The 19,784-nt window shown below is 38.4% G+C and overlaps 2 protein-coding genes across 2 annotated transcripts in view; one reads left to right on the top strand and one right to left on the bottom strand.

Annotated features, from left to right (window-relative positions):
* Positions 1–11,267, bottom strand: part of LOC146456863 (guanylate-binding protein 7-like) — a 17,177-nt gene extending 5,910 nt beyond the window's left edge. Inside the window, exons 1-9 of the mRNA XM_085092864.1 lie at positions 11,067–11,267; positions 9,012–9,173; positions 8,151–8,308; positions 7,435–7,607; positions 7,046–7,232; positions 5,370–5,634; positions 4,885–5,180; positions 4,282–4,536; positions 3,717–3,839 (exon numbers count right to left, since the gene is read on the bottom strand). Of these exons, the coding sequence (XP_084948990.1) occupies positions 3,717–3,839; positions 4,282–4,536; positions 4,885–5,180; positions 5,370–5,634; positions 7,046–7,232; positions 7,435–7,607; positions 8,151–8,308; positions 9,012–9,168 (1,614 nt within the window). The 5' untranslated portion in view covers positions 9,169–9,173; positions 11,067–11,267. The remainder of the gene's footprint in view (positions 1–3,716; positions 3,840–4,281; positions 4,537–4,884; positions 5,181–5,369; positions 5,635–7,045; positions 7,233–7,434; positions 7,608–8,150; positions 8,309–9,011; positions 9,174–11,066) is intronic.
* Positions 11,268–11,332: 65 nt separating this feature from the next.
* On the top strand, positions 11,333–18,927 carry LOC146456864 (guanylate-binding protein 7-like). Its single transcript, XM_085092865.1, has 11 exons — positions 11,333–11,466; positions 12,364–12,537; positions 12,986–13,143; positions 13,593–13,765; positions 14,230–14,419; positions 15,017–15,281; positions 16,098–16,393; positions 16,699–16,953; positions 17,739–17,861; positions 18,235–18,282; positions 18,418–18,927. The coding sequence occupies exons 2-11, from the start codon at positions 12,393–12,395 to the stop codon at positions 18,721–18,723; spliced, it is 1,959 nt and encodes a 652-aa protein (XP_084948991.1). The 5' UTR covers positions 11,333–11,466; positions 12,364–12,392; the 3' UTR covers positions 18,724–18,927.
* Positions 18,928–19,784: the final 857 nt, after the last annotated feature.

Here is a 19,784-nt window from a genome sequence, read left to right on the forward strand (position 1 = left end):
GTTTTGCAGGTCCATCTCCTCCTCTAAGAACCCTAAAATAATCTCACAATATTTTAAAGAGAGGCCTACGCAACTGTTTAGTTTATTTAAATTTTTGTCACAAACTTCATTCCAAAAGGAGGTCGAGAAAGAACAAGATGCCTGCTACACTGGCATTACGCGTGATGCTGGGGCTGATTCATTTATTCCAACTGTATGCTTCGCCGATTGATAAATCTATCCTTGCTAATGGAATAGTTTGAGTCACGACGATCGCGTTACGTTGTTCCTTGTGTTACGCGACTCAGACTTTCACCGGAAATTTTTGAAATTCTATTACGATAACATAAGCTTCTCAATGACCTCTTTTCAGTCTCGCGTCGTGGTCTAAGACTGTCAAACAAAGCACGATTCCTTCGCCAGGAATTTACCATTTTCCACCGTTTTAAATGTCGAATGCTTCTTAGAAGTTATTCTTTCGATCTGCCGCTTCAAAATGGTGAAATTTCAGTTTGAAAACGGCACACTTGAGTCCAGAACATGTTAACAATATGGCACCAAATTTAATCTGTTTTTTATAAATAGATCAAAAGATGCGTTGACGTCACACAGGTAGGGGTGAGTGGGTCCCCTCCCTCGCGATGTAATGGATTTTGATTGGGCTGCTTCTGTTGAAGACAATCAGAACAATACACCCCGAGTAGGAGAGGGGTGAGTTTAATGAATAAATTAATGTACCGATTTGTAGCTACGAGGAAGAAAAAAAAAAAGAAATCGACCCGTTTTTAGACACGGTATGCCCCTTCAGGGCATCCCGCGTAACAATCAAAGAAAATATGAGATATCGTCTCTATAGTGTGATGACAGAAGGAGCAGTTGGGGTTAGAAGCATAGCCTATCTTACAAAGTAATTCATTTGTGTATAGAATTGAATTTAATACTTTATATTGAAAGGAACGTAGATAAGGTTCATTTGCGGCTCTCAGTGGCATCACAAATGCCTCCGAAAGTTGCTTATCCTCTAGATCGAATTCCTCTCTCAACTTAGCCCATTTATTTGGTTTTTCGTATTTTTGCTTTATAAGATAGTGATAATAGTCACAGCACTTAAAATTTTCTAAATCAAAGATATTTTCTACGTCGGGCATGTGAAAGCGCAGTTTCAATGGAACTGATTGCCTTAGACCGGTCCATACTAAAAAGTTAGAGTTCTTTAATCCTGTAACTTTGACGACATTGAAAGATTCAATATTTGTCATATCATAAAGCAAATGATTTGTGTATATGATATTGTTATCAAAAAAATGTTTTAAAAGACACTCTTGCCGTCAATCTTTATATCTCTGTTGTTCCATAAAATATACTTATATGTATTTTCGGGGTCCTCGACTTCTCTTAATTTTGACCACCACTCCAAAAGTTCTCGATAAAAGGTCGCTGAGATTGTTAATCGGTTGATATCATAATTGCACTGAATTAAAAATAACCCCCCTTTGTATACCAAAAGATGATTAAGATATGACTTCCAAAATCCAGAGTAATCTGGGTCAACTATTCGTTTTAACCAGCTTAGCCTTAAAGCTTTAACCATACTTTCATAATCTAGCATTTTGAGGCCACCTTGGTCATAAGGTGCATAAGTTCAGAGTCTAATAACCTTGTCGTTACCGTTCCACAAAAATTGAAAAGCCAAACTGTTGAATTCTTTTATGACTTCGAAAGGAGTACATAATACCGAACTAGGATAGATCATTGTTGGGAATAAAAGTGTTTCAATAATATTTACTTTGCCGTGAATTGATAATCCTCTTGACTTCCATAGATTTGTTCTTAATTTTTGTTCAACCTCTGCTTAAAATTTTTCTCTACTAATATTTGTACGTCATATGTAATATGTATTCCTAAAAATTTGACACATGTTTTCCACTTAACCCCTAGTGGTTCATTCTCACAATTTTGAAGTGACCCAATTCACATTGCTTCTGTTTTAGCTACATTAAGTTTAAGTCCAGAGGCTTTCTCAAAACGTTCAAGTAATCCAAACAGGGCTCGGGCTGAATCCAAGTCTGATAGGACAGCAGTTGCGTCATCGCCAAATTGCAGTAACTTAGTTTCTAGACCGTCTATAGTTAATCCTTTAATATTTTCTTGATTCCTTATAGCAATCGCCAGTATTTCAACTGCAGTGACAAAAAGGTAGGGAGAAAGGGGGTCCCCCTGCCTCACTCCACGTGCTATATTGAAATATCCAAAATTGAACGTATATTTTCGCTAATATTTCTGCCTGGGATATATCCTGATTGATTATTATGAATTAACCCAGGTAAAAGACGCTTCATTCTTTCAGCGATAACTTTTGAAGCTATCTTCGCATCAACGTTCAATAGGGAAATTGGCCTCCAGTTTTTTAGATCACAGCGATCTTGGTCTTTTTTCTCGATAAGTGTAATAATCGCCTGTCTTTGTGACGGGCTCATTGTTCCTTTAACAAAAGATTCATTAAAACTTTTAACTAAAGGATCGCCTACAAGATCTCAAAAGGTCTTATAAAATTCAACTGGTAGACCATCATTTCCGGGTACCTTGTTTAACGGAAGGGAATCTAAAACTTTTTTACATTCCTCTTTGCTTATTAATCCTTCACCAAGATAAGAAGAATCATTAGAGAGTGTTGGTATAGGTAAGTCTTCAAGGTGAAAATTAGGCTTATTTCCTTCGGAACCGTCTCGTCTAGATTTATAAAGATTTTCATAAAAAGCGCGCTCCGCATCTTATATCTCGAAAGGGTCTGTTGAGATGACTCCACTCAGGCGAAGCTACCGAATATGCTTCCTAACGTGATTTCGTTTTTCTAAATTTAAAAAGTATCTTGAATTCTTTTCCCCATGTTCGTGATTACGTTCTGACAATGTTACACTTAGCTCCGATATTTGCTAACGTGAACAGAAGAGTTACCCGACACGTCTAATTCCACAAACATTTATACATACTCGTTGAAATGTTAGTACGTGAATAAAATAAATAAACTCAACAGAGGTAATAAACTCAACAACGGCACTTTTCCATTTCTTACCAATGCTCGTAACTACGCAAAATTCCACATAACTGTAAACCTGTAAGTAAAAACTGACGCGGTAGATGCGACTGTTAACTGACAATCTGTCTAATCGAGTGTGAAAACAAATACTGGTAAACAAATCATGACAATTGATCTTTGGAAAATCTCCCCGATCAACTTGAGGATCTAAATGTACTTTCCTTCTCTAAAAATTTGAATTAAAATTGAATTGAATTACAAAGCCAGTTTGCGCTAGTTCTTTACACTTTCGTAATGATCAACCGCTGACTCCAGGACATCATCTGACAACTGGTCAGGACCTTCGATGCAAATGCGCATGGTGTGTTCAAGTGCATCCGCACCGAGCCTACTGCGGAGCCTTGTATACTGTAATGATAACAATATTTTTAGGGGGAAAGCTGGGCATTTTGGGAGGGGGGGGGGGGGAGATTCTACCCTCAAATGCCCTAGATAGAACCCTGCAACTTTCATGATGTCATGAAAACACTTTCCAAATCTCAAGGAAGCAACTCCAAACGTAAATAAAGACAACTGAATAATGTTTTTTATAATAACGCTCAACAAAAACCACAATTATCATAAACGAAAAAAAATTAAACTAAATTTAGGAACTTTGGAAGAAGATTTTAGAATAATGAGAACGATCCTTTCAAAATACCTCGAGTCTCTTCCTCTCCTGCATCTCTTGTGCTCGGACTTCTTTTTCGTACGCCAGGTTTTCATCAAAATCTTTAAGCTGCTGCAAATGGTCCATGTGATTCTCCATCTCTGCCTGAAGTTCCTAGAAACAAATAGAACATATTTTATTTCAGTGTCTTAAAACCAAAACCAGAGTACTTACTCTGGCCAAAAACAACAGGCGTAAAAGACCCTGGCGGCAGTATAGACTGCCTCATGCGCACTCCTTTCAGCCATCAAATTCTCAACACGATAAATGTTTTGGTATTTGGTTAGGTTCCTTGTTTTTATTTTGTTCGTTTGTTTTTTCTCCTTTTTTCTTGTTTTCGTTTTAAGATCTTAGAACGGTTAAGAAAACAGGTAGCAAAGAAAACTTTTTCTCTGAATGAGGTTCAGACAACCAGAATCGCTTCTATTTTAAATTTGAGTCAACCAAGGTCCTTTCGCGTGTTTGTTGCCTTTTAAAGCATCTAACTAATCCAAAAGTAAGTGTTGCGAAATCTTTGCAAATCGGTCTGGTAAGCTAGCATAGCTTGGTTACTTACTGGATGAAAGTCAAAGAACACTTGTGCACAGACATCTTCAGCTCCTTTAGCTTCCAACTTATACCCCTGCTCAATAGCAGTATAGGAAGCCATGATTTCAGCGAAGGAAACTTTGGCTCCGTCTTTTCCTCTGAGTTTGGCCAAGACCGGATCGAGGTGCTGTTTCTTTAACACAGTTAGCAGTCGATGACAACTTTCCCTGGTCAGCCTCGTATTTTCCTCTTGCCAGCAGTTCAAACCATTCTCCATGTAAGCCTATGTTTGTGTCCAAACAGAGATGTCAATTATTTCATGAATTCCACTCCTGAGTTCTTTTGCATAAACCGCCCGTGCCATTAAGTTACTAGTTGTATGCTAGCGAGAAGACACAAATAGATAAGGATCAGACCGTGGAGTATCTTACAGACCAATAGCACAGCTAATTATAAATGACGATAAATTTGCCTCTGTACGTGTTTTATCTGTGCAAAACACTTCCTACTACGATTAGATGCCGGAGGAGACATTCATGCTTCAAATTGTTTTGTTTCTTTGTGCAGCAGTTTCAAGAACTAATACGTTCTGAACATATAAAGGCTCTACGTTATGCCTGTATTGCCTTACCGTCAATTCATTGAGGTACTTCTCGATGTTAGCAGTAGATATCCCAAATGTCTTTTCTTCAAATAGCTTCAGCGCCTCGTCGAGCGCCATCAGTTGGGCCTGACGAATAATGTCCCTCTCACACGGCATTCTACCAGACATTTCGGACCTCATCGCCTCGTCGTATACTGCAACTGCATCCGATTTAGCTTGGGTACATTTTGTAGAAACAAAGACATCCCACGCCTTCTGTACGTTTGGTACGGTACCAGGGGTGTTCAATGCTGTGACGTAGCTGGTTACCATGGTAGCGAGAGCTTAAATGGTGATTACACAGGGAAAATTAGCAGCAATCAACTGTCAGTTGCAAGAAAGACTGAAAGTGTGAACTCGAGGGCAGTTTTAACTACCTACTACTTTCCTGATCACAGGTAATTAAGTAGGCTACAAAATTATTTATCTGAGACAGATGAACTACGCGTTCAAAGTGAATTATTGAGTGATACCTTCACCAGTAACAAATTCTCTTTCATTGAAGCAGCGTTTAGGAGCCAGCTTGGATTTAAGAACCACTTTAAACTCATCAACTCCACGAATGAATGACTTGTTGACCTCCTCCTGAACTTCTTCTCTGTTCAGGTTTAGCACCACCTCAGGATCGGAAGACGGAGGGGGCAGCTTGAAGGCGTCGAACCCTGGAAAGTAGCTTAGAATGCTCTCTGCGACTTCTTTAGCCTTATCACCTTTCGATGAAGGTGATGTTTTGAATACCTAAGGGAAAATAAAAAAAACTTTTCAAAACAGTGAACCGCTAGCTAATTCAGACCTTCAAATCAGTTAAGCGCGGTCAAAAGATGATTAGGTTGAAGTCTCCCGTCTCACTAAGTTATTTAAGACTTTAGGTTAGCTTCTCTTCGTAATTTTAACGTATTTGCTTTGTTTTATGTTAGTTTATGCTATTCATTGTATAGTAGTGTCTTCACTGTTATTTAGTCCATCTATATATAGATAAACTTTGTACTTGTAATATGTCCTCAGATCTCCCCGCCTCGATTAGTTCATAAGCTATTTGCAGGGGAAAAGTAATATAATTAGTTAATTTCTAATTTTCAATAAAATGTTGTTGTTGTTTTTGTTGTTGTTGTTGTAGCCTGCGTAGCAGTCGTTTCCATTTCCTTTTAGCCAGGCGGAGCAAGCGCGCGAGGGCATAATTTTTTGCTCCCTTTTGCCCAATGCCCTCGCGCGCCTTTTCGTGCTCAAAGGAAACGGAAACGACTGCTACGCAGGCTATTGTTGTTGTCGTTGCGGAAGAAGGAGCGCAGTCAATAATCCCTTTCTAGATACAGCCGATCATTTAATCGTTGAGGTAAAAACAAGGAGAGAAAGAGGATTGTGACCTCCACTTCCCATGCACCCCCTACACCGCTAGTAATACAGATATATCTATAGCGGCTTTTATTTTGGAAGGCAGAGGTTTTGAGAAACCTTTTATTTGATAAGTGACATTGCTACGGCAACCATGTTTTGATAGGCGTGTCGATCATAGGGTCTTGCAAGTTTGATTCCTTCGAGATTTTACTTTCTCAATCTATTTAGTGTATCCTTACTTAATTTTGAGGCTATTGAGACTCAATTAAGGTAATTTAGGAGATTAAAACATCATCTAAAGCACGTGATCACCTCATCTTGTAGGGGACACAGTGGTATATTTATTAATGTTAAAACGAGATTAAATTTTGCAATTACTAGAACGAAAACCTTAGAGAGGTTTTCCTATCTTCCTCCTCTCTCTTGTATCCCGATGGGAGTAAGAGTTCCTTGTACGTCGGAGATACAAAACTAAAACTAAAAACTAAAATTAAAAACAGCAACGATCATTCGCGGACAAGAGGAAAGGGGACTCCTTGAATTATGAATCCAGTTTGTAACAAACGCTATAAATCGCATCTAGGTAATTGCATAGGGTGTGCTGGAGAACCGATTTGTCGATATATTTTTGCCTGATTACAGTGCTAAAGAAACAAAAAAACAAATAGGCAAACTAAAAAAGAAACCAAGCTATCAAGTCGATAACAGTGGGTATCTATTTTAATTTTTATCCCAATTTCAACACCACTACAAATTAGGTCTGGGTAAGATCGGGCATTGTTCTTTCTAAGGAGACGACTGTTTTTGATCTTACTCTTGTTAAGAAGTAATCCTTGATACTGTGGCAGCCTTTCGGAAGAGCTAACACGACATCCCTCAACAACCACATGAAGAATGGAAACGTCTTGTGGAAAAGTTTTTCGTCTAGGGAACCTCTGACCGCAGCAGCTTCTTGATTGCCAGAGTGGATCTGAATTCGCTGGGACAGCTGAACAATGTAGCTTATTGTACGTTAAGAAACAAAATAACGGCCGTGTTAGTCGAGACATGGGAGACATGGGTAAGACACACTCCCAGGACCAAAAGTTGAAAAACTCCATCCCACCTATATGTTAAACCCGGACATCCCATGTTGCAGCTATAAGACAAAGGACAGTCCTTAAGACAAAAACAATATAATATATTTGTTTGTGTAAAGGATACTCGAGTCCGTCAAGATCAGTCCTAGTCGGTACACCAGCTGAGTTGTAAATCAGGACTGAAGCCAGCAAAATGGTCAGAGTGAATATGCAATGATCATCGGCACCTTCACCGGTCACAGCATCGATTCCTTCTGAATCCAGCAGCACTACCGTAAATTCCTGACCACTGTTATCCTGTAGGTGATGAATTTGTATTTTTCATGAAGTTTAATAAATTATTAAATGAATTCAATATATTCAGTAGTTTAATAAATTCGAAGTTCTTATCGGATGGAGTGGGATGAAGGAAAACGATGCTATTATCAGTTGAAATTTGTGCTGTCAGGCCTCAGTATCCGCTTAATAATTAGAAAGCCTTCTCCAAGCAGCCTGACAGTTAGCCTTAAGAACATAATCTCATTTCAGCTATTTTTTTGATTGATATATAGCTTGCTCAACGGCTTGTTTTCTTGTTTGATTGATTGATTAGTTGATTGATTGATTGATTGATTGGACAATAACATAAATGAAAAATGAGAAGTCGAGTAAAAACCTAGCACTTTAGGAAAAAATTAATAAGGAAAATTTTTTTCTTTATTCTTGCGAATGTTTAAAATGCCTTTGAGAGCCTTCTATCTTTCACCAATCTCGTACCCCGAGTCCTCTTTAAGGGTTAAAAGTATCAATTACAACAGGTTGAAGAAAGCATCTCTAATCAAAGCCCGGTCCATCGGTTACCTGGAATTTTTCTGGCACGATCCACATCCAGATCCCCATGGTCTCAGGGTCCAATTCATGTCCGAGAGGGAAAACTTCACCTTGATCAAACACCTTGCTCAATATGTATGATTTTCCTTTTCTGCAAGGCCCGGCAACGGACACCACACATACTGGACCTAAAAGGGGAGCAGGAACGGTGCCGGCTCGTAAACACATGATGCACGATTAAGCGTAACTACTGTAGTGACAAGAATCAATGAAAAAAGAAGATAATCCCAGTTCGGTTACAAGTCTGAAACTTTGTTAGAATTGACACTAGAATGGCACTAATGACTTGAAAAACAAAACAAAAGCAGAACAAAAAATAGATATGTTGTACATTTACTTGAGGACGTCCGACGTGTACAAAGAAAAATATAAAAAAAAAGTGGTGTATGCATGGCCAGCTTGCTTAAGCTTTAAAAAGACTGGCTTATAGTTTCTTTCTTTCTTTCTTTTTTTTTTTTTGTTTCCTTTTTGACGGACGTAAAGCCAGTCAAATGTATGCTCTCGAAGACATTAAAAATAACGCGACAATGAAAATCAACCCTAAGGATACCTGTGCCCCTCCACTAAATAGTCTCGGTCTTGATTAATTAATACTTAGTTCAGTGGATCGGACCTCGCTTTACAAAAATTGCTTAATACATGACTTGAGACACAAGGCTAACCCTTCTAAAAACACTCCGTGAACGAAGTGTTGTTGAAGGGATGTTATACCGTATTGTTAAAATGCCTATTCTCACTGTAGTTTTAAGAGAAAAGTTGTTGTTTCAGAAGTGAACTTGTTGGCCTCGTGAAGCAAAACAAACAAGATGTGCATATATCCTGGTTCCGTACCTTCAATAGTCTTTAGTCGTTCAAGCGCAGCATTTAACACATAAAGGCTGTTCCGATCATGATCTTCATCCTTGCTATACTCGCCAGTCTGCTCATCCCACTTGCAGTTGTTCGGAAGACACAGGGGTACCGCACAGTGTTCGGACATTTTTTGCATTCGGACTGCAATAAAATAAGAGACGTCAATTATAGAGTTAAATTTTAAATATTCCTTTCGTTTTTATTCGGTCAGGTGAAATGAAAACGACCGCGCGGATAGTGACGCAGAACGATGACACGTCATTATATTGGTTTACTTGCACTTTCTTTCCTGAAACTACCCAAAAGTTTATTTTACTTTCAAATGAATGTAACTAAGACAACCGAGCCCTTCTCTTTCATCGTGTATTTCATTTTCCACTAAATTGAAAGTTCAAACAATTTATGCATATTACCTATAAAATTACTATTTCTACTTTTCAGAAGTACAGGAAGCATCACCTAACAGTTAATTTCGGTAGATATCTGAGATATCGAGATATAGATATATAGATATGGAGATATAGAGGGCCTCAATCGTCTTTAAAATTCGGATAAAGTTGTGACGAACGTATAACATTAACTCAGATGACAAAAATGTCAGCCCAAACGTTTTTTACACTGAAAGCTTATAGTTATTTTTATTGTCGGAGAGAACTGAGAAATAATTCTAAAAAAAGCACAACGCTTATGAGTTTAAAAAAGACATCTTTCAGCTTGAACAGAAGCCATCTTTAGTTAAATTACAAAGCTAAATGGATCGCTATATAAAGGTAACCAAAATTAGAATTGCTAATGATGGGATGTAAAATCTATGTCCAGCTTCTTCACAGTTCATGCTATTTCATTCTAAGCATTAACGATACTAATTTTGCTTACCTTTACTGGGTGATACATTTAGCTTTATAATTTAATTGAAGATGGCTCGTGTTCAAGCCGAAACTTGTCTCATTTTAAACTTAAAAGCGTTGTGCTTTCTTTTAGAATAATTACTCGTCTCCATGATGTACCGAGACCTTTCGGTAATTTTCGGACAAGCAAATATGTCGTTAAAATACAAAGTAAGGTCCACCAGCATAATCAATATTCAGTCCTAAAACCAAAAACAGCTTGTAATTCGGTTCCAAAAATTTTCTGAACCATAGTAAAAGGAGATGTTCACACATGTACGTGGAAAAAAATATGTTCAATGCATAAATGTCACGCAATGTACCTTTTAATCACAAATTACCTGTAGGTGGTTTGAAACCAATCCCTGTAGATGCATAAAGGCAATGGCATGGTGGTCATATTGGTTCGGTTATCCAGCATGGCTGCCACACCAGTGTCTTTTGGATCTCCAGGGATTGGTTGCAAACCACCTATACCATTCCCAACTAGCCAAAGTCCTCCGCAAAAAGTTCTTTGGCTCATCACGTCACGCAGAGTGCGTGACGCGACGAGCCTAAGTGCGTAAGAGGCTAAATGCGAACGCAGGACTTCTGAGAAGATCTAGCTAATATTCCTTCAATATGATTCTTCGAAGGGTAAAAGTGAATTTCAGGTGTTTTTGTTAATGAACTTTTTCTTTTAATACACGTTCATGTGCATCCACGAAAACGAAAGACATCTGTCACTTTTCTCTTAACGTGACCTCTACTTCCGCTTTCGTTTCGTCGTTTTATCTTTCGTTCTTCGTACTAGGAAAGTTATTTAATTCTAATAATTAGTAGAATTTATCATTTTTTAAAATATAGTACCGCTTTTCACGTAACATTTTTCATGATTCCTGAAACGACGGCTGGAATTTATAACCCTAGGACTTAAGTTTTCCGCCAGTGAAGTGATCGAATAAGAAAGAACGACTAGTCGACAGAAGCGAGCACATGAATGACTCAAAGATTATCTGCTTTCTTTGGCAATATAATTCATGAGGCCTATACCAGGTTCAGTTAAATACAAATAAATAAATTGTCTTCTAGTTAATCCACGAAGGTTATTTGAAACGTAGTGACGATAAGTTATACTGTTTATAATATGAAAGCGAACGGCTCTTACCTTCGGGAGTATTCCGCACTGTGCTTTCAGTTTGCAAAGCGCCGTTTCACTGATCTGGGAGCTCAGTCAACTGGAAATGAAAGGGCCACGCGAGCAGTATGATGGAGAATGTCCCCAGAAGGATTCGTTCATAGAGCAAAAATGAAACTCTTCCTGTTTACGATTAAATTTGCCACGCTGACATTTTCCGAGAAATCAGGTGTTTCACTTTCAAGAGATCTTATGCCAGTTCCACGTGAATGACTGGGTGTCACGCATGCGTTTTGCGAAAGTGAAAGGTTTCCTGTTTACCATTGTGCGAGAAATGGGAATTTTCCCTTAAAAATGAGTCATCATTAATTTAAGCGCCACTATAATCATTGTTTCATTTCACTTACGCGTCGGTGACTAGTGATCTGAGGTAAGTAGCACCCGTGGCCTTTTCTACTTCCAGCGGCTTCTAAAATTTCTTCCCATCAGCTAAAATGTTTAACGGGAATGAAACGAAGTGCTTGACTGAATCCTGTAACTCTTTCGGCCGAAACGTCCTTGCGTCCCTGCTGCTCGGCCCTTCCAAATTGAAAGTTTAATTTGAATAGACTACAGGAAACAGCAAAGTGTGACGAGAGAATGCAGTGAATGAATCTACATTAACCTGGTTTGAGCTGAGCTGACTTGAGTGGAGCACTTTACAAATATTTGCGAAAGCGATTTAATGTCGGTTGACTTACATGGTCGTAGTTTGAGCCTTTGTACAGCCAACATGGATATTATAGTCGGAACCAAAAAAAATAACAGGTGATGCGGGTCCGTGCTGGGTTTAATAACCTTACAATATAAAATAGATGAGAATATCAGTCCAATGTGTATCACTCATCCTCTTTCCCAAAGGCACTTCCGCTCTGATGTTGAATCCTTTCACTTTTGTCTACCGTGCGTTATTAATAATTCCATGAATTTTTTCTAACACTTTAAACAGATTGAAAGTAAAATAATGTAAATTCGTGGGCTGTGGCACAGCCCACGAATTTACATTATTTTACTTTCAATCTGTTTAAAGTGATTTGAGATATTTAAAAGTTTTAATGGTACCCAGAGCTCTTGGAAGCTCGATGGATGCTCTGTCTTTCGGTTGTTCATATTGATATATGTATGTGCCTTTTCAAACGAATCTCAAATCTGGTTCGTGGAAAACAGGTATACAGCAATCACAATTTCCTTCCATGTCGCTGGTGGAACGAAAAAACGCACTTGTCACGCGACTCACGCCTGTGTCACGGAAGTCATCTCTTAGAAAAAATATCTCATTCTTCTGTAGCAAAGTAGTAAATTGGTCAAAACTTAAGCATGTCCGGAAGCTGTGCTGTTCCTCTGTGTCTTCCAAACAACTGTAAATGGGATGAACAAACTGGCGAATACAGCAAGGATGGCGAAGATAGGAAAAGCCTCTACGTGGTCGACAAAGCACTCGAACGGCTAAGGAACATCAAAGGTATTTATAATTATTATGCGTACTGCATTCCAAGCGTGACTTAGCATTCCCAGAAGTGTTTTTCAAACTAATTAGTTAAAATCAGTAGGAAAATTTATCATCCATCCCACTTTTACTTTACTTACATTGAAATCCACTGCCAATGGTGCGTACGTTTGGTAGAGGACACGAAAATTATAATGAATAAATGACTGACAGATTTGTTTATATCTAAAAGTTAGACTTATATCATTTGAAACGTAGTCTGGCAAATTTAGAAAGTAATTACCCTAGTTTCTGCCAGATTTGCTCTGAGACTGAGTATCCAGTGGCCATAAATTTGAAACGTATAATTTTCGTAAACAAATCAGGCGATGATAACAACAGCAAAAATTATCTCTTCTAAATACTTTTGCCGGTTAGCATCGTTACAAAAGTAATCTAATACTTATATTACTCTTCGCTTTAGGTCCAGTTTGTGTGGTGTCAATTGCTGGACCTTGCCGAAAAGGCAAATCGTACATCCTGAGTAAAGCATTTGAGCAAGGGGAGGTATTCCCTTTGGGACACTTCCTGGACCCAGAGACGATGGGAATCTGGATGTGGGTTGTTCCAGATAAGTTGAAGGTAAAGCAGTAAGATCGAATAATTGTTTGGTCATAGACCTCAGCTGGATGAAACAATAAAAAGTTATGCATATGTCGAGTGTGCAACCGAGTCAAAAACAACGTATGCGAAAGGTTAGTTTGGTCTACTTAATATGATACTGATCACTGCACAAGGGAGCCAATTTTATTGTAGAGAGGGGATAATGTTAAGAAGTCTTGACTGGTTTTTAGGCAACTTGCTGCAAAGAAGTGGTCATTGATGGGCGAAAATCGCTTGGATAATAGAGAAAATCTCTGGGGAGTTCCTTCCTGGGAACGTCCACGTATTTCATCTTAAGATTGCTTATTGTAAGCTACTCAGTCACCATTCTGAAAACCTAGCCAGTTGCCAAATCAGAGTCCAGAAGGCCTCAAAGTTGCCTTAAACTGTAAACTGTATTTGCTTTGTTTGTATCTGTATTTGAACAGGACTCTAGTGGGCAGGAATTTACAGTGGTTTTACTGGACTCAGAAGGAATCGATGCCGTGTCCAGTGATGGATCCGATGATAATTGCATCTTCACTCTGACAATTTTGTTGGCTTCAGTGTTGATTTACAATTCAGCTGGTGTACCGACCAGGACTGATCTTGATGGACTCGAGTATCCTTGGGGGCTGAATGGAAGGCGTAATAAGAAAACGTATTTGAAATCAAAGGCCGGCTTGTGTGAGCCATCTCTTGGATGAATCAGTATATGGTAGAGAAGATCATATTACATTGGTCATCAGCATCTGTTTGGTGCATTTGCTCATGCCACTGATACTGTTAGTCGCCATTGATTACCGAGCGATTTTTCATTACTAGATTTAAACTTTAATAGTTCACTAGCACTTGGTGGATTCTAAGTAGCGTTCCTTTCTGAGAAAGTCCCTGGTGCCACGGTGATGATTTGCGACTGCACAATAATGGAAACTTTGAGTTCGCCTCTCACACTAGTTTTCTCATCGTAGGTATCTTGAGGAAGTGCCGATATATGTATAGTTATTTTTGTCACTAATCAAGGGTTATGATAAACTTTGAGTGTTTTTACCATGTGTATTTTAAATCCCTTAACATACAATGCAGCTTTATAATGAAACTTTCTCAGCGGATTCAACTTCGCTCATCTGACCAGACAGCTTCAGCACTGGGAAAAAATCAGGACGACGCGAACCATTTCCATAAAACCTTTCCATTCTTCGTCTGGCTATTAAGAGATGTCGTACTTTCTCTTCCAAAAGACTGCCACAACATCAAGGACTACTTTCTAACAAGGGTAGGTGAGATCAATGTTAGAATTTTGGCAGCAACGAGAAAAGGTTTCTTCGCAGTCACTTACCGTGTTTGACTGGAGTTTGTTCAAGAACACAATCTTTTGTGTTTTTAATTAAAAGTTACGGGGGTGGAGAGGATATACCTTTGCCTCAGTCGTTCTGGTCAGACCTTTGAGTTAAAGTAATGCATTTAAGATAATTTAAACTCATAATGCAAACAAACTGTTTGTCCGTAGCCTTGTTGAGAGGCTTCGTTATAAATTGCAACTTGATATACTTGATATTACCTCTTCACTTAACCTTAATTAACCTTAAATTCCTGCATGTGCTGTCACTGAGTTTTCTGTCGTAGCCTTGACTGATCAAAGTAATACTCTATTCTCGTTGTAAATGGAATTTCCGCATGTTAGCCTAAATCTCAATAGGTGGATCTTGTCAAAAGAGTAAAAGGTACTGTCTGATCAAGGCCTTGTCGCTCTAGAACAATTTCCTGGACCCAAGGGATTTAGATGCCACCGTTATCCGCCATTAGATTACACGTTTTTAATTTATTGTCTTCTTAAACCTTCATTTTCCGTGTATACCTTTTTTTTTCCTAGGTCTTTAAGTCTTCGTCAGATTCAAAGGATGGAAGTGCTGATAAAGTGGCAGAAAGTATTTTGAACTTCTTTCCTGGTTTTGATGCTTTTAAGCTTCCTCCCCCGGCATCCGATCCGGAAGTGGTATTGAACCTTAACCGAGAGGACGTCCAAGAAGGCATTAACAAATCATTTGTGCGAGGAGTGCAGGAATTTAAAGCGATGCTAAGGTCCAAGTTAGCTCCTAAGCGCAGCTTTCACGATGGAGAGTATGTGACTGGTGAAGGTAGCTGAACCAACATAGTTTTGTACTCAAGACCATTGAATACCCTATGGTCCCTCTGAGGTTTCCATGTCATCTACATTTAAAGACCCACGATTAATTAAGTGTAATACCAAGGCGGAAATGTCAGTCTAGCCCTGTCCATATTAGCTGCGATACCGCAAGTGAAGTCATTCATAGCGATTACCGAGACCCAACAATCAGCGAGCTTTTGCATTACATGTAATCATTTTTTTTTTCCCAATGGCATTATTTGATTTCAAAACCTAGTGCGAGGCAAATGGACGTATGAAAAGGACACAGTCAACATCTTGACAGCACAGATCTTGGGGCCTCTGTTAATAGAATCGCTTAATTTCCTGTTTCAATCGCTTGAATTACATGTAGTTAGCCTTTTGTAATAAAGTTTATCTTGGGCATGTTGTCAGACTAAAATTAGGTGAAGAAGGTGAAGTGGGATTATTATTATTATTATTATTATTATTATTATTATTATTATTATTATTATTATTATTATTACGTAAACTGCGCGACAAATATGGTAAAGCCCTCTGATATAGATTCGACAGTTCTCAAATTTTAAAGGCGACACAATTTCAACTTTAACGGGGCATAATTGCAATAAATTTTGAGGTAAGATCAACCGAAATGCAAGCGATGACCGTGAGCAATTATAAAACAGTACAGAGTGAATTTGCGTCGTCATGACATAAAGCACAAACAATCAATTTTTATTCATCTCTAGAAAGCTTTTGCATGATGATGCGATATGAGGTCACATAACTCACCCTATTTGTTTTTTAATTTCCTTCCACAAAGCACTCGCTGCCCTCGTTAATATCTACGTTGCGGCCTTGAACACACCTGGCACAGTTCCCAGTGTTCAGAGTGCTTGGGAGACGTTCGTTCACACAAAGTGTTCTGAGGCGAAAATCGCCGCCATGCAGGTTTATGAAAGTGCAATGACATCTCAGCTGGATGGTACTTTGCCGTGTGATAGCGACGAGATTCGACATGTTCAGCAAACCGCAATTGAAGAAAGCATGGCGAAATTTCAAGCAGAAACTGTTGGAGTGTCTGCTTTAAGCAGTGAAAAATATTTGGATGAGCTGACGGTAAGAAAGTCTAGTGCTATAGGCTGTTCACCGGCCAGACCAAACATCAAGTTTTCGATTTGTTTCCAGTAGCAAATATAACTTTAAGACATTTTTGGCCTCTCGACGTGCATAAAATTCGCAAATTGCTACCCATCACTGACAGTGATGGTGTCCTCTTTAGACGGAAATAATGTTCAGTGGCTACCCAAATTAAAAAAAAACGGGAAACAAACAACAAAAGTAACTAAAACTAAACAGCATTTTTCCTTATAAATCAATTCGATATTACCAAAATGGACATATTTTATATTTTCTTTTTTCAGGAGTACATGGAGAATGGTCTGAAGAAATGGCAGGAGCACAATAATCACTTAACGAAACAAGAGTGCCACAGGTTGCTGCAAAGCCTCAAGGAACAGCACTTGGATCCTATCCTTAGGCAGCTGAGTAGTAAAGAAGGTGCCTCAGTCAGTTTTGCTCAGATCATTGGAGGGTACTCAGCTATTGAACAGGGTTTTAAAAGTCAGTCCAGAGGAGCCAAGGACGTATGCGCTCAGGTGTTCTATGAGTTCCACCCGGTAGGTTCATTAAGCAACGTTTAGGGCTAATTTTTGTCTTAGGTTACGAGTAAGATTACCTTAGATAAGCTCTCTTTCTACAATGCACATCGGGCTTGGTGAAATTAAATTAAATCAACAAAGGCTTTACCTCCGTTGAATAACTTTTTTTGTTTCCTTCTTTCCTTCCTACCTACCTACCTACCTTCCTTCCTTCCTTCCTTCCTTCCTTCCTTCCTTCGTCCGTTCGTTCGTTCTTTCGTTCGTTCGTTCGTTCATCCATCCTTCCATCCATCATCCATCCATCAATCCATCTCTTCATTCATTCAATCATTATTATTATTATTATTATTATTCCTTCCATCCATCATCCATCCATCCATCCATCTCTACATTCATTCAATCATTATTATTATTATTATTATTATTATTATTATTATTATTATCATTATTATTATTATTATTATTACTATTATTATTATTATTATTATTATTATTATTATTATTATTATTATTCAACGCATTGTAACACTGTCCTTAATATTTAGTCATGGTACGTGGCTCAATATTCGTCAACTGTACACAACAGATATTCAGCGATATACGTAACGATCGGAAGAAACTGACGACATTTGTAACACCAAAATAATCCCAGTTTTCATATTCCATTTGAAGAATACAGTATCATGACTTTGGTTCAACGTATTTCACTGGGTAGACATTTCATTGACATGGTTAACGTTCATTCAGTTTTTCTCTGCAAGCGTTTTAAGTTAATGCTTTGTTGTCCCTATAATATTATCTAGGAACTGCAGAGAGAAATGGAGAAGCACATGGCTCATTTGCAACAGCTTAAGGATTATGATGAAACTTTAGCAATAGAGAGAGAGGAAAAGGCTCGCCAAGAGCAGGAAAGGAGAAGGATGGAGGTATGTATATACAAAGAAAATCATAACTGGGGTTCGAGCTTGATAGAAGTATCTATATGTGACTGATATTTTACATTGTAAGATTACAATGTTTTTTTTTTTTTCATGACAATAATATTTTATTGTGTTGTTGACTTTGCTTGTTTGTTTTCAAGACCATTCTGACTGGCTTTTTCCTCTCTAAAATCCTTCCACCAGGCAGAGCTGTGGTATCTAATATCTAATAAAACGTTAGGTTACCGGTAATTGCACTTGCTAATTGAAAAAAAAAAACATGTCAGGAAGCACACATTTATGCAATGAAATAATAATTTTATTTCAATTATAATTGTAAAAAGTCCACGCTGAGCCATTTCTTGTGATCTTGCCTTAGGAGGAGAATGCACGTCTAGAGGAAGAGCGACGAACCAAGGAAAAAGAGGTTTGTTTGCCTTCAAGATTATTAGAAAATTATCTAATATCCTGAAAATGCCTCGTAGAATTAAGAAAAAAGCTATTATTTCCTGAAATATCCCCAGTCAAAAAGAAAATAAAACAAGCAATTTGTTCGTTTTAGATGGAACTGTTGAAGGAAAAACAGGAGGAAGACAGGAAACGCTTAGAGGAGCAGTTCAAGGCCGACATGGAGGCCCAGAGAGAGCAAATGCAAAACATGATGACAGCGAACATGGAAGAGCTGCGAAAGGAAAGGGAGGCAACTGCCGCGCAGAACCAAACACTAAAGGAGACAATCGAGACCATGCACAAGTCAATGGAGCAGAGAAATGACCAAATTGTAGAGCTTCAAAAGCAAATTGTTGCCCTTGCTTCTCGTCCACCACCTCCCCCACCGTCAGGCGGAGGTGGATGCGTGATCCTTTAGCCTAACCTTTTCTCACTTCACGTAGGAAGCGTGAAACTGAAACTGAAAACAGCTATGTTAAATTAAGTTTATGTCTACAGTAATCTTTGATCTTTGCGCTAATTTTAGAGTTTCAATTTATCCTGATTAAATGATGTTTGATGTAAGAAATATATACTTATGTGTAGCGACAATAAACGATGATGGTCATGTAAGTTCAGTCAATATCGCAGTTGAAGTTCCTCTTTTTTTTTTCTTTTTTTTCTGCTCATCTCTTCATGAATTAAGGCCTGTGTCATATACTAAAAGTTCCTAAACTTTTTCAAAAATAATTTAGTAAAAAAATAAAGAAAGACGTGGCAGTCGCTACCAGTTGTAGATCCAGGATTTTTTTTATTATTGGAGAGTTCCAAATGTCACCTTTCACACAGTAAACGTTGAGGAAAGCGACGCTCACGGTTACTTTTCTTTTTAGGGAATTAATGTCTGTATTCTGTTACCCCGGGAGCACTGCCTTCTTATGTTGCTGATAAACACTGTGTAGATTCCGTCATCCTGTTTATCAATGCAAACAACGTAATAAAAATTGTTTTGACTGAAGGCGAGTTCTGTTCGTTGCTATGTATTCATCTTAATTAAGGATTCGGAAGCGAAGTCTGAATGATCATGCATCTTCAACAAATTTTTAAAAACGCACTTTAAAATTTCCTGTTAAAGCACTTAAGTGGTGTGTTCTTTATTTGGTATGAAGAAATTTTGATTGTGTGATGAAGACAAAGTGCTCTAGTCCAGGTTTCAAGGGGGTCTGGAACCAAAGGGCCTTTGGTTGGGTTCGCCACTGCCATAGTAGTCACTTGTTTGTACCCACTGTTCGTGGGTACATTAGATTATACTATTTGAGGAAACAAATTTGCTCAAATCCTGGCAATTTCAAACGGTTTATTTTAAAGGCGGCAGCCCGTGAAACTGATTGGCAGACTGTCATTTAAATTTTATTGCACCCCGGCATATATTACGCAAGCCTAAAGCCATTTGCTCGCAAAGAAACAAGACGAAATTCAAGTTTGAGTGTTAGGGTTGCA

This window comes from Pavona decussata, unplaced genomic scaffold, assembly GCF_977016875.1.
Source record: "Pavona decussata unplaced genomic scaffold, jaPavDecu1.1 SCAFFOLD_254, whole genome shotgun sequence".
Lineage (NCBI taxonomy): Eukaryota > Metazoa > Cnidaria > Anthozoa > Scleractinia > Agariciidae > Pavona > Pavona decussata.

Excerpts from the sequence above, each read along its gene's own strand:
- LOC146456864 (XM_085092865.1), top strand. The coding sequence starts at position 12,393 with ATGTCCGGAAGCTGTGCTGTTCCTCTGTGTCTTCCAAACAACTGTAAA. Across the intron at positions 12,538-12,985 it reads ACGGCTAAGGAACATCAAAG|GTCCAGTTTGTGTGGTGTCA; the intron begins GTATTTATAATT and ends TCTTCGCTTTAG. Across the intron at positions 18,283-18,417 it reads GACGAACCAAGGAAAAAGAG|ATGGAACTGTTGAAGGAAAA; the intron begins GTTTGTTTGCCT and ends TGTTCGTTTTAG.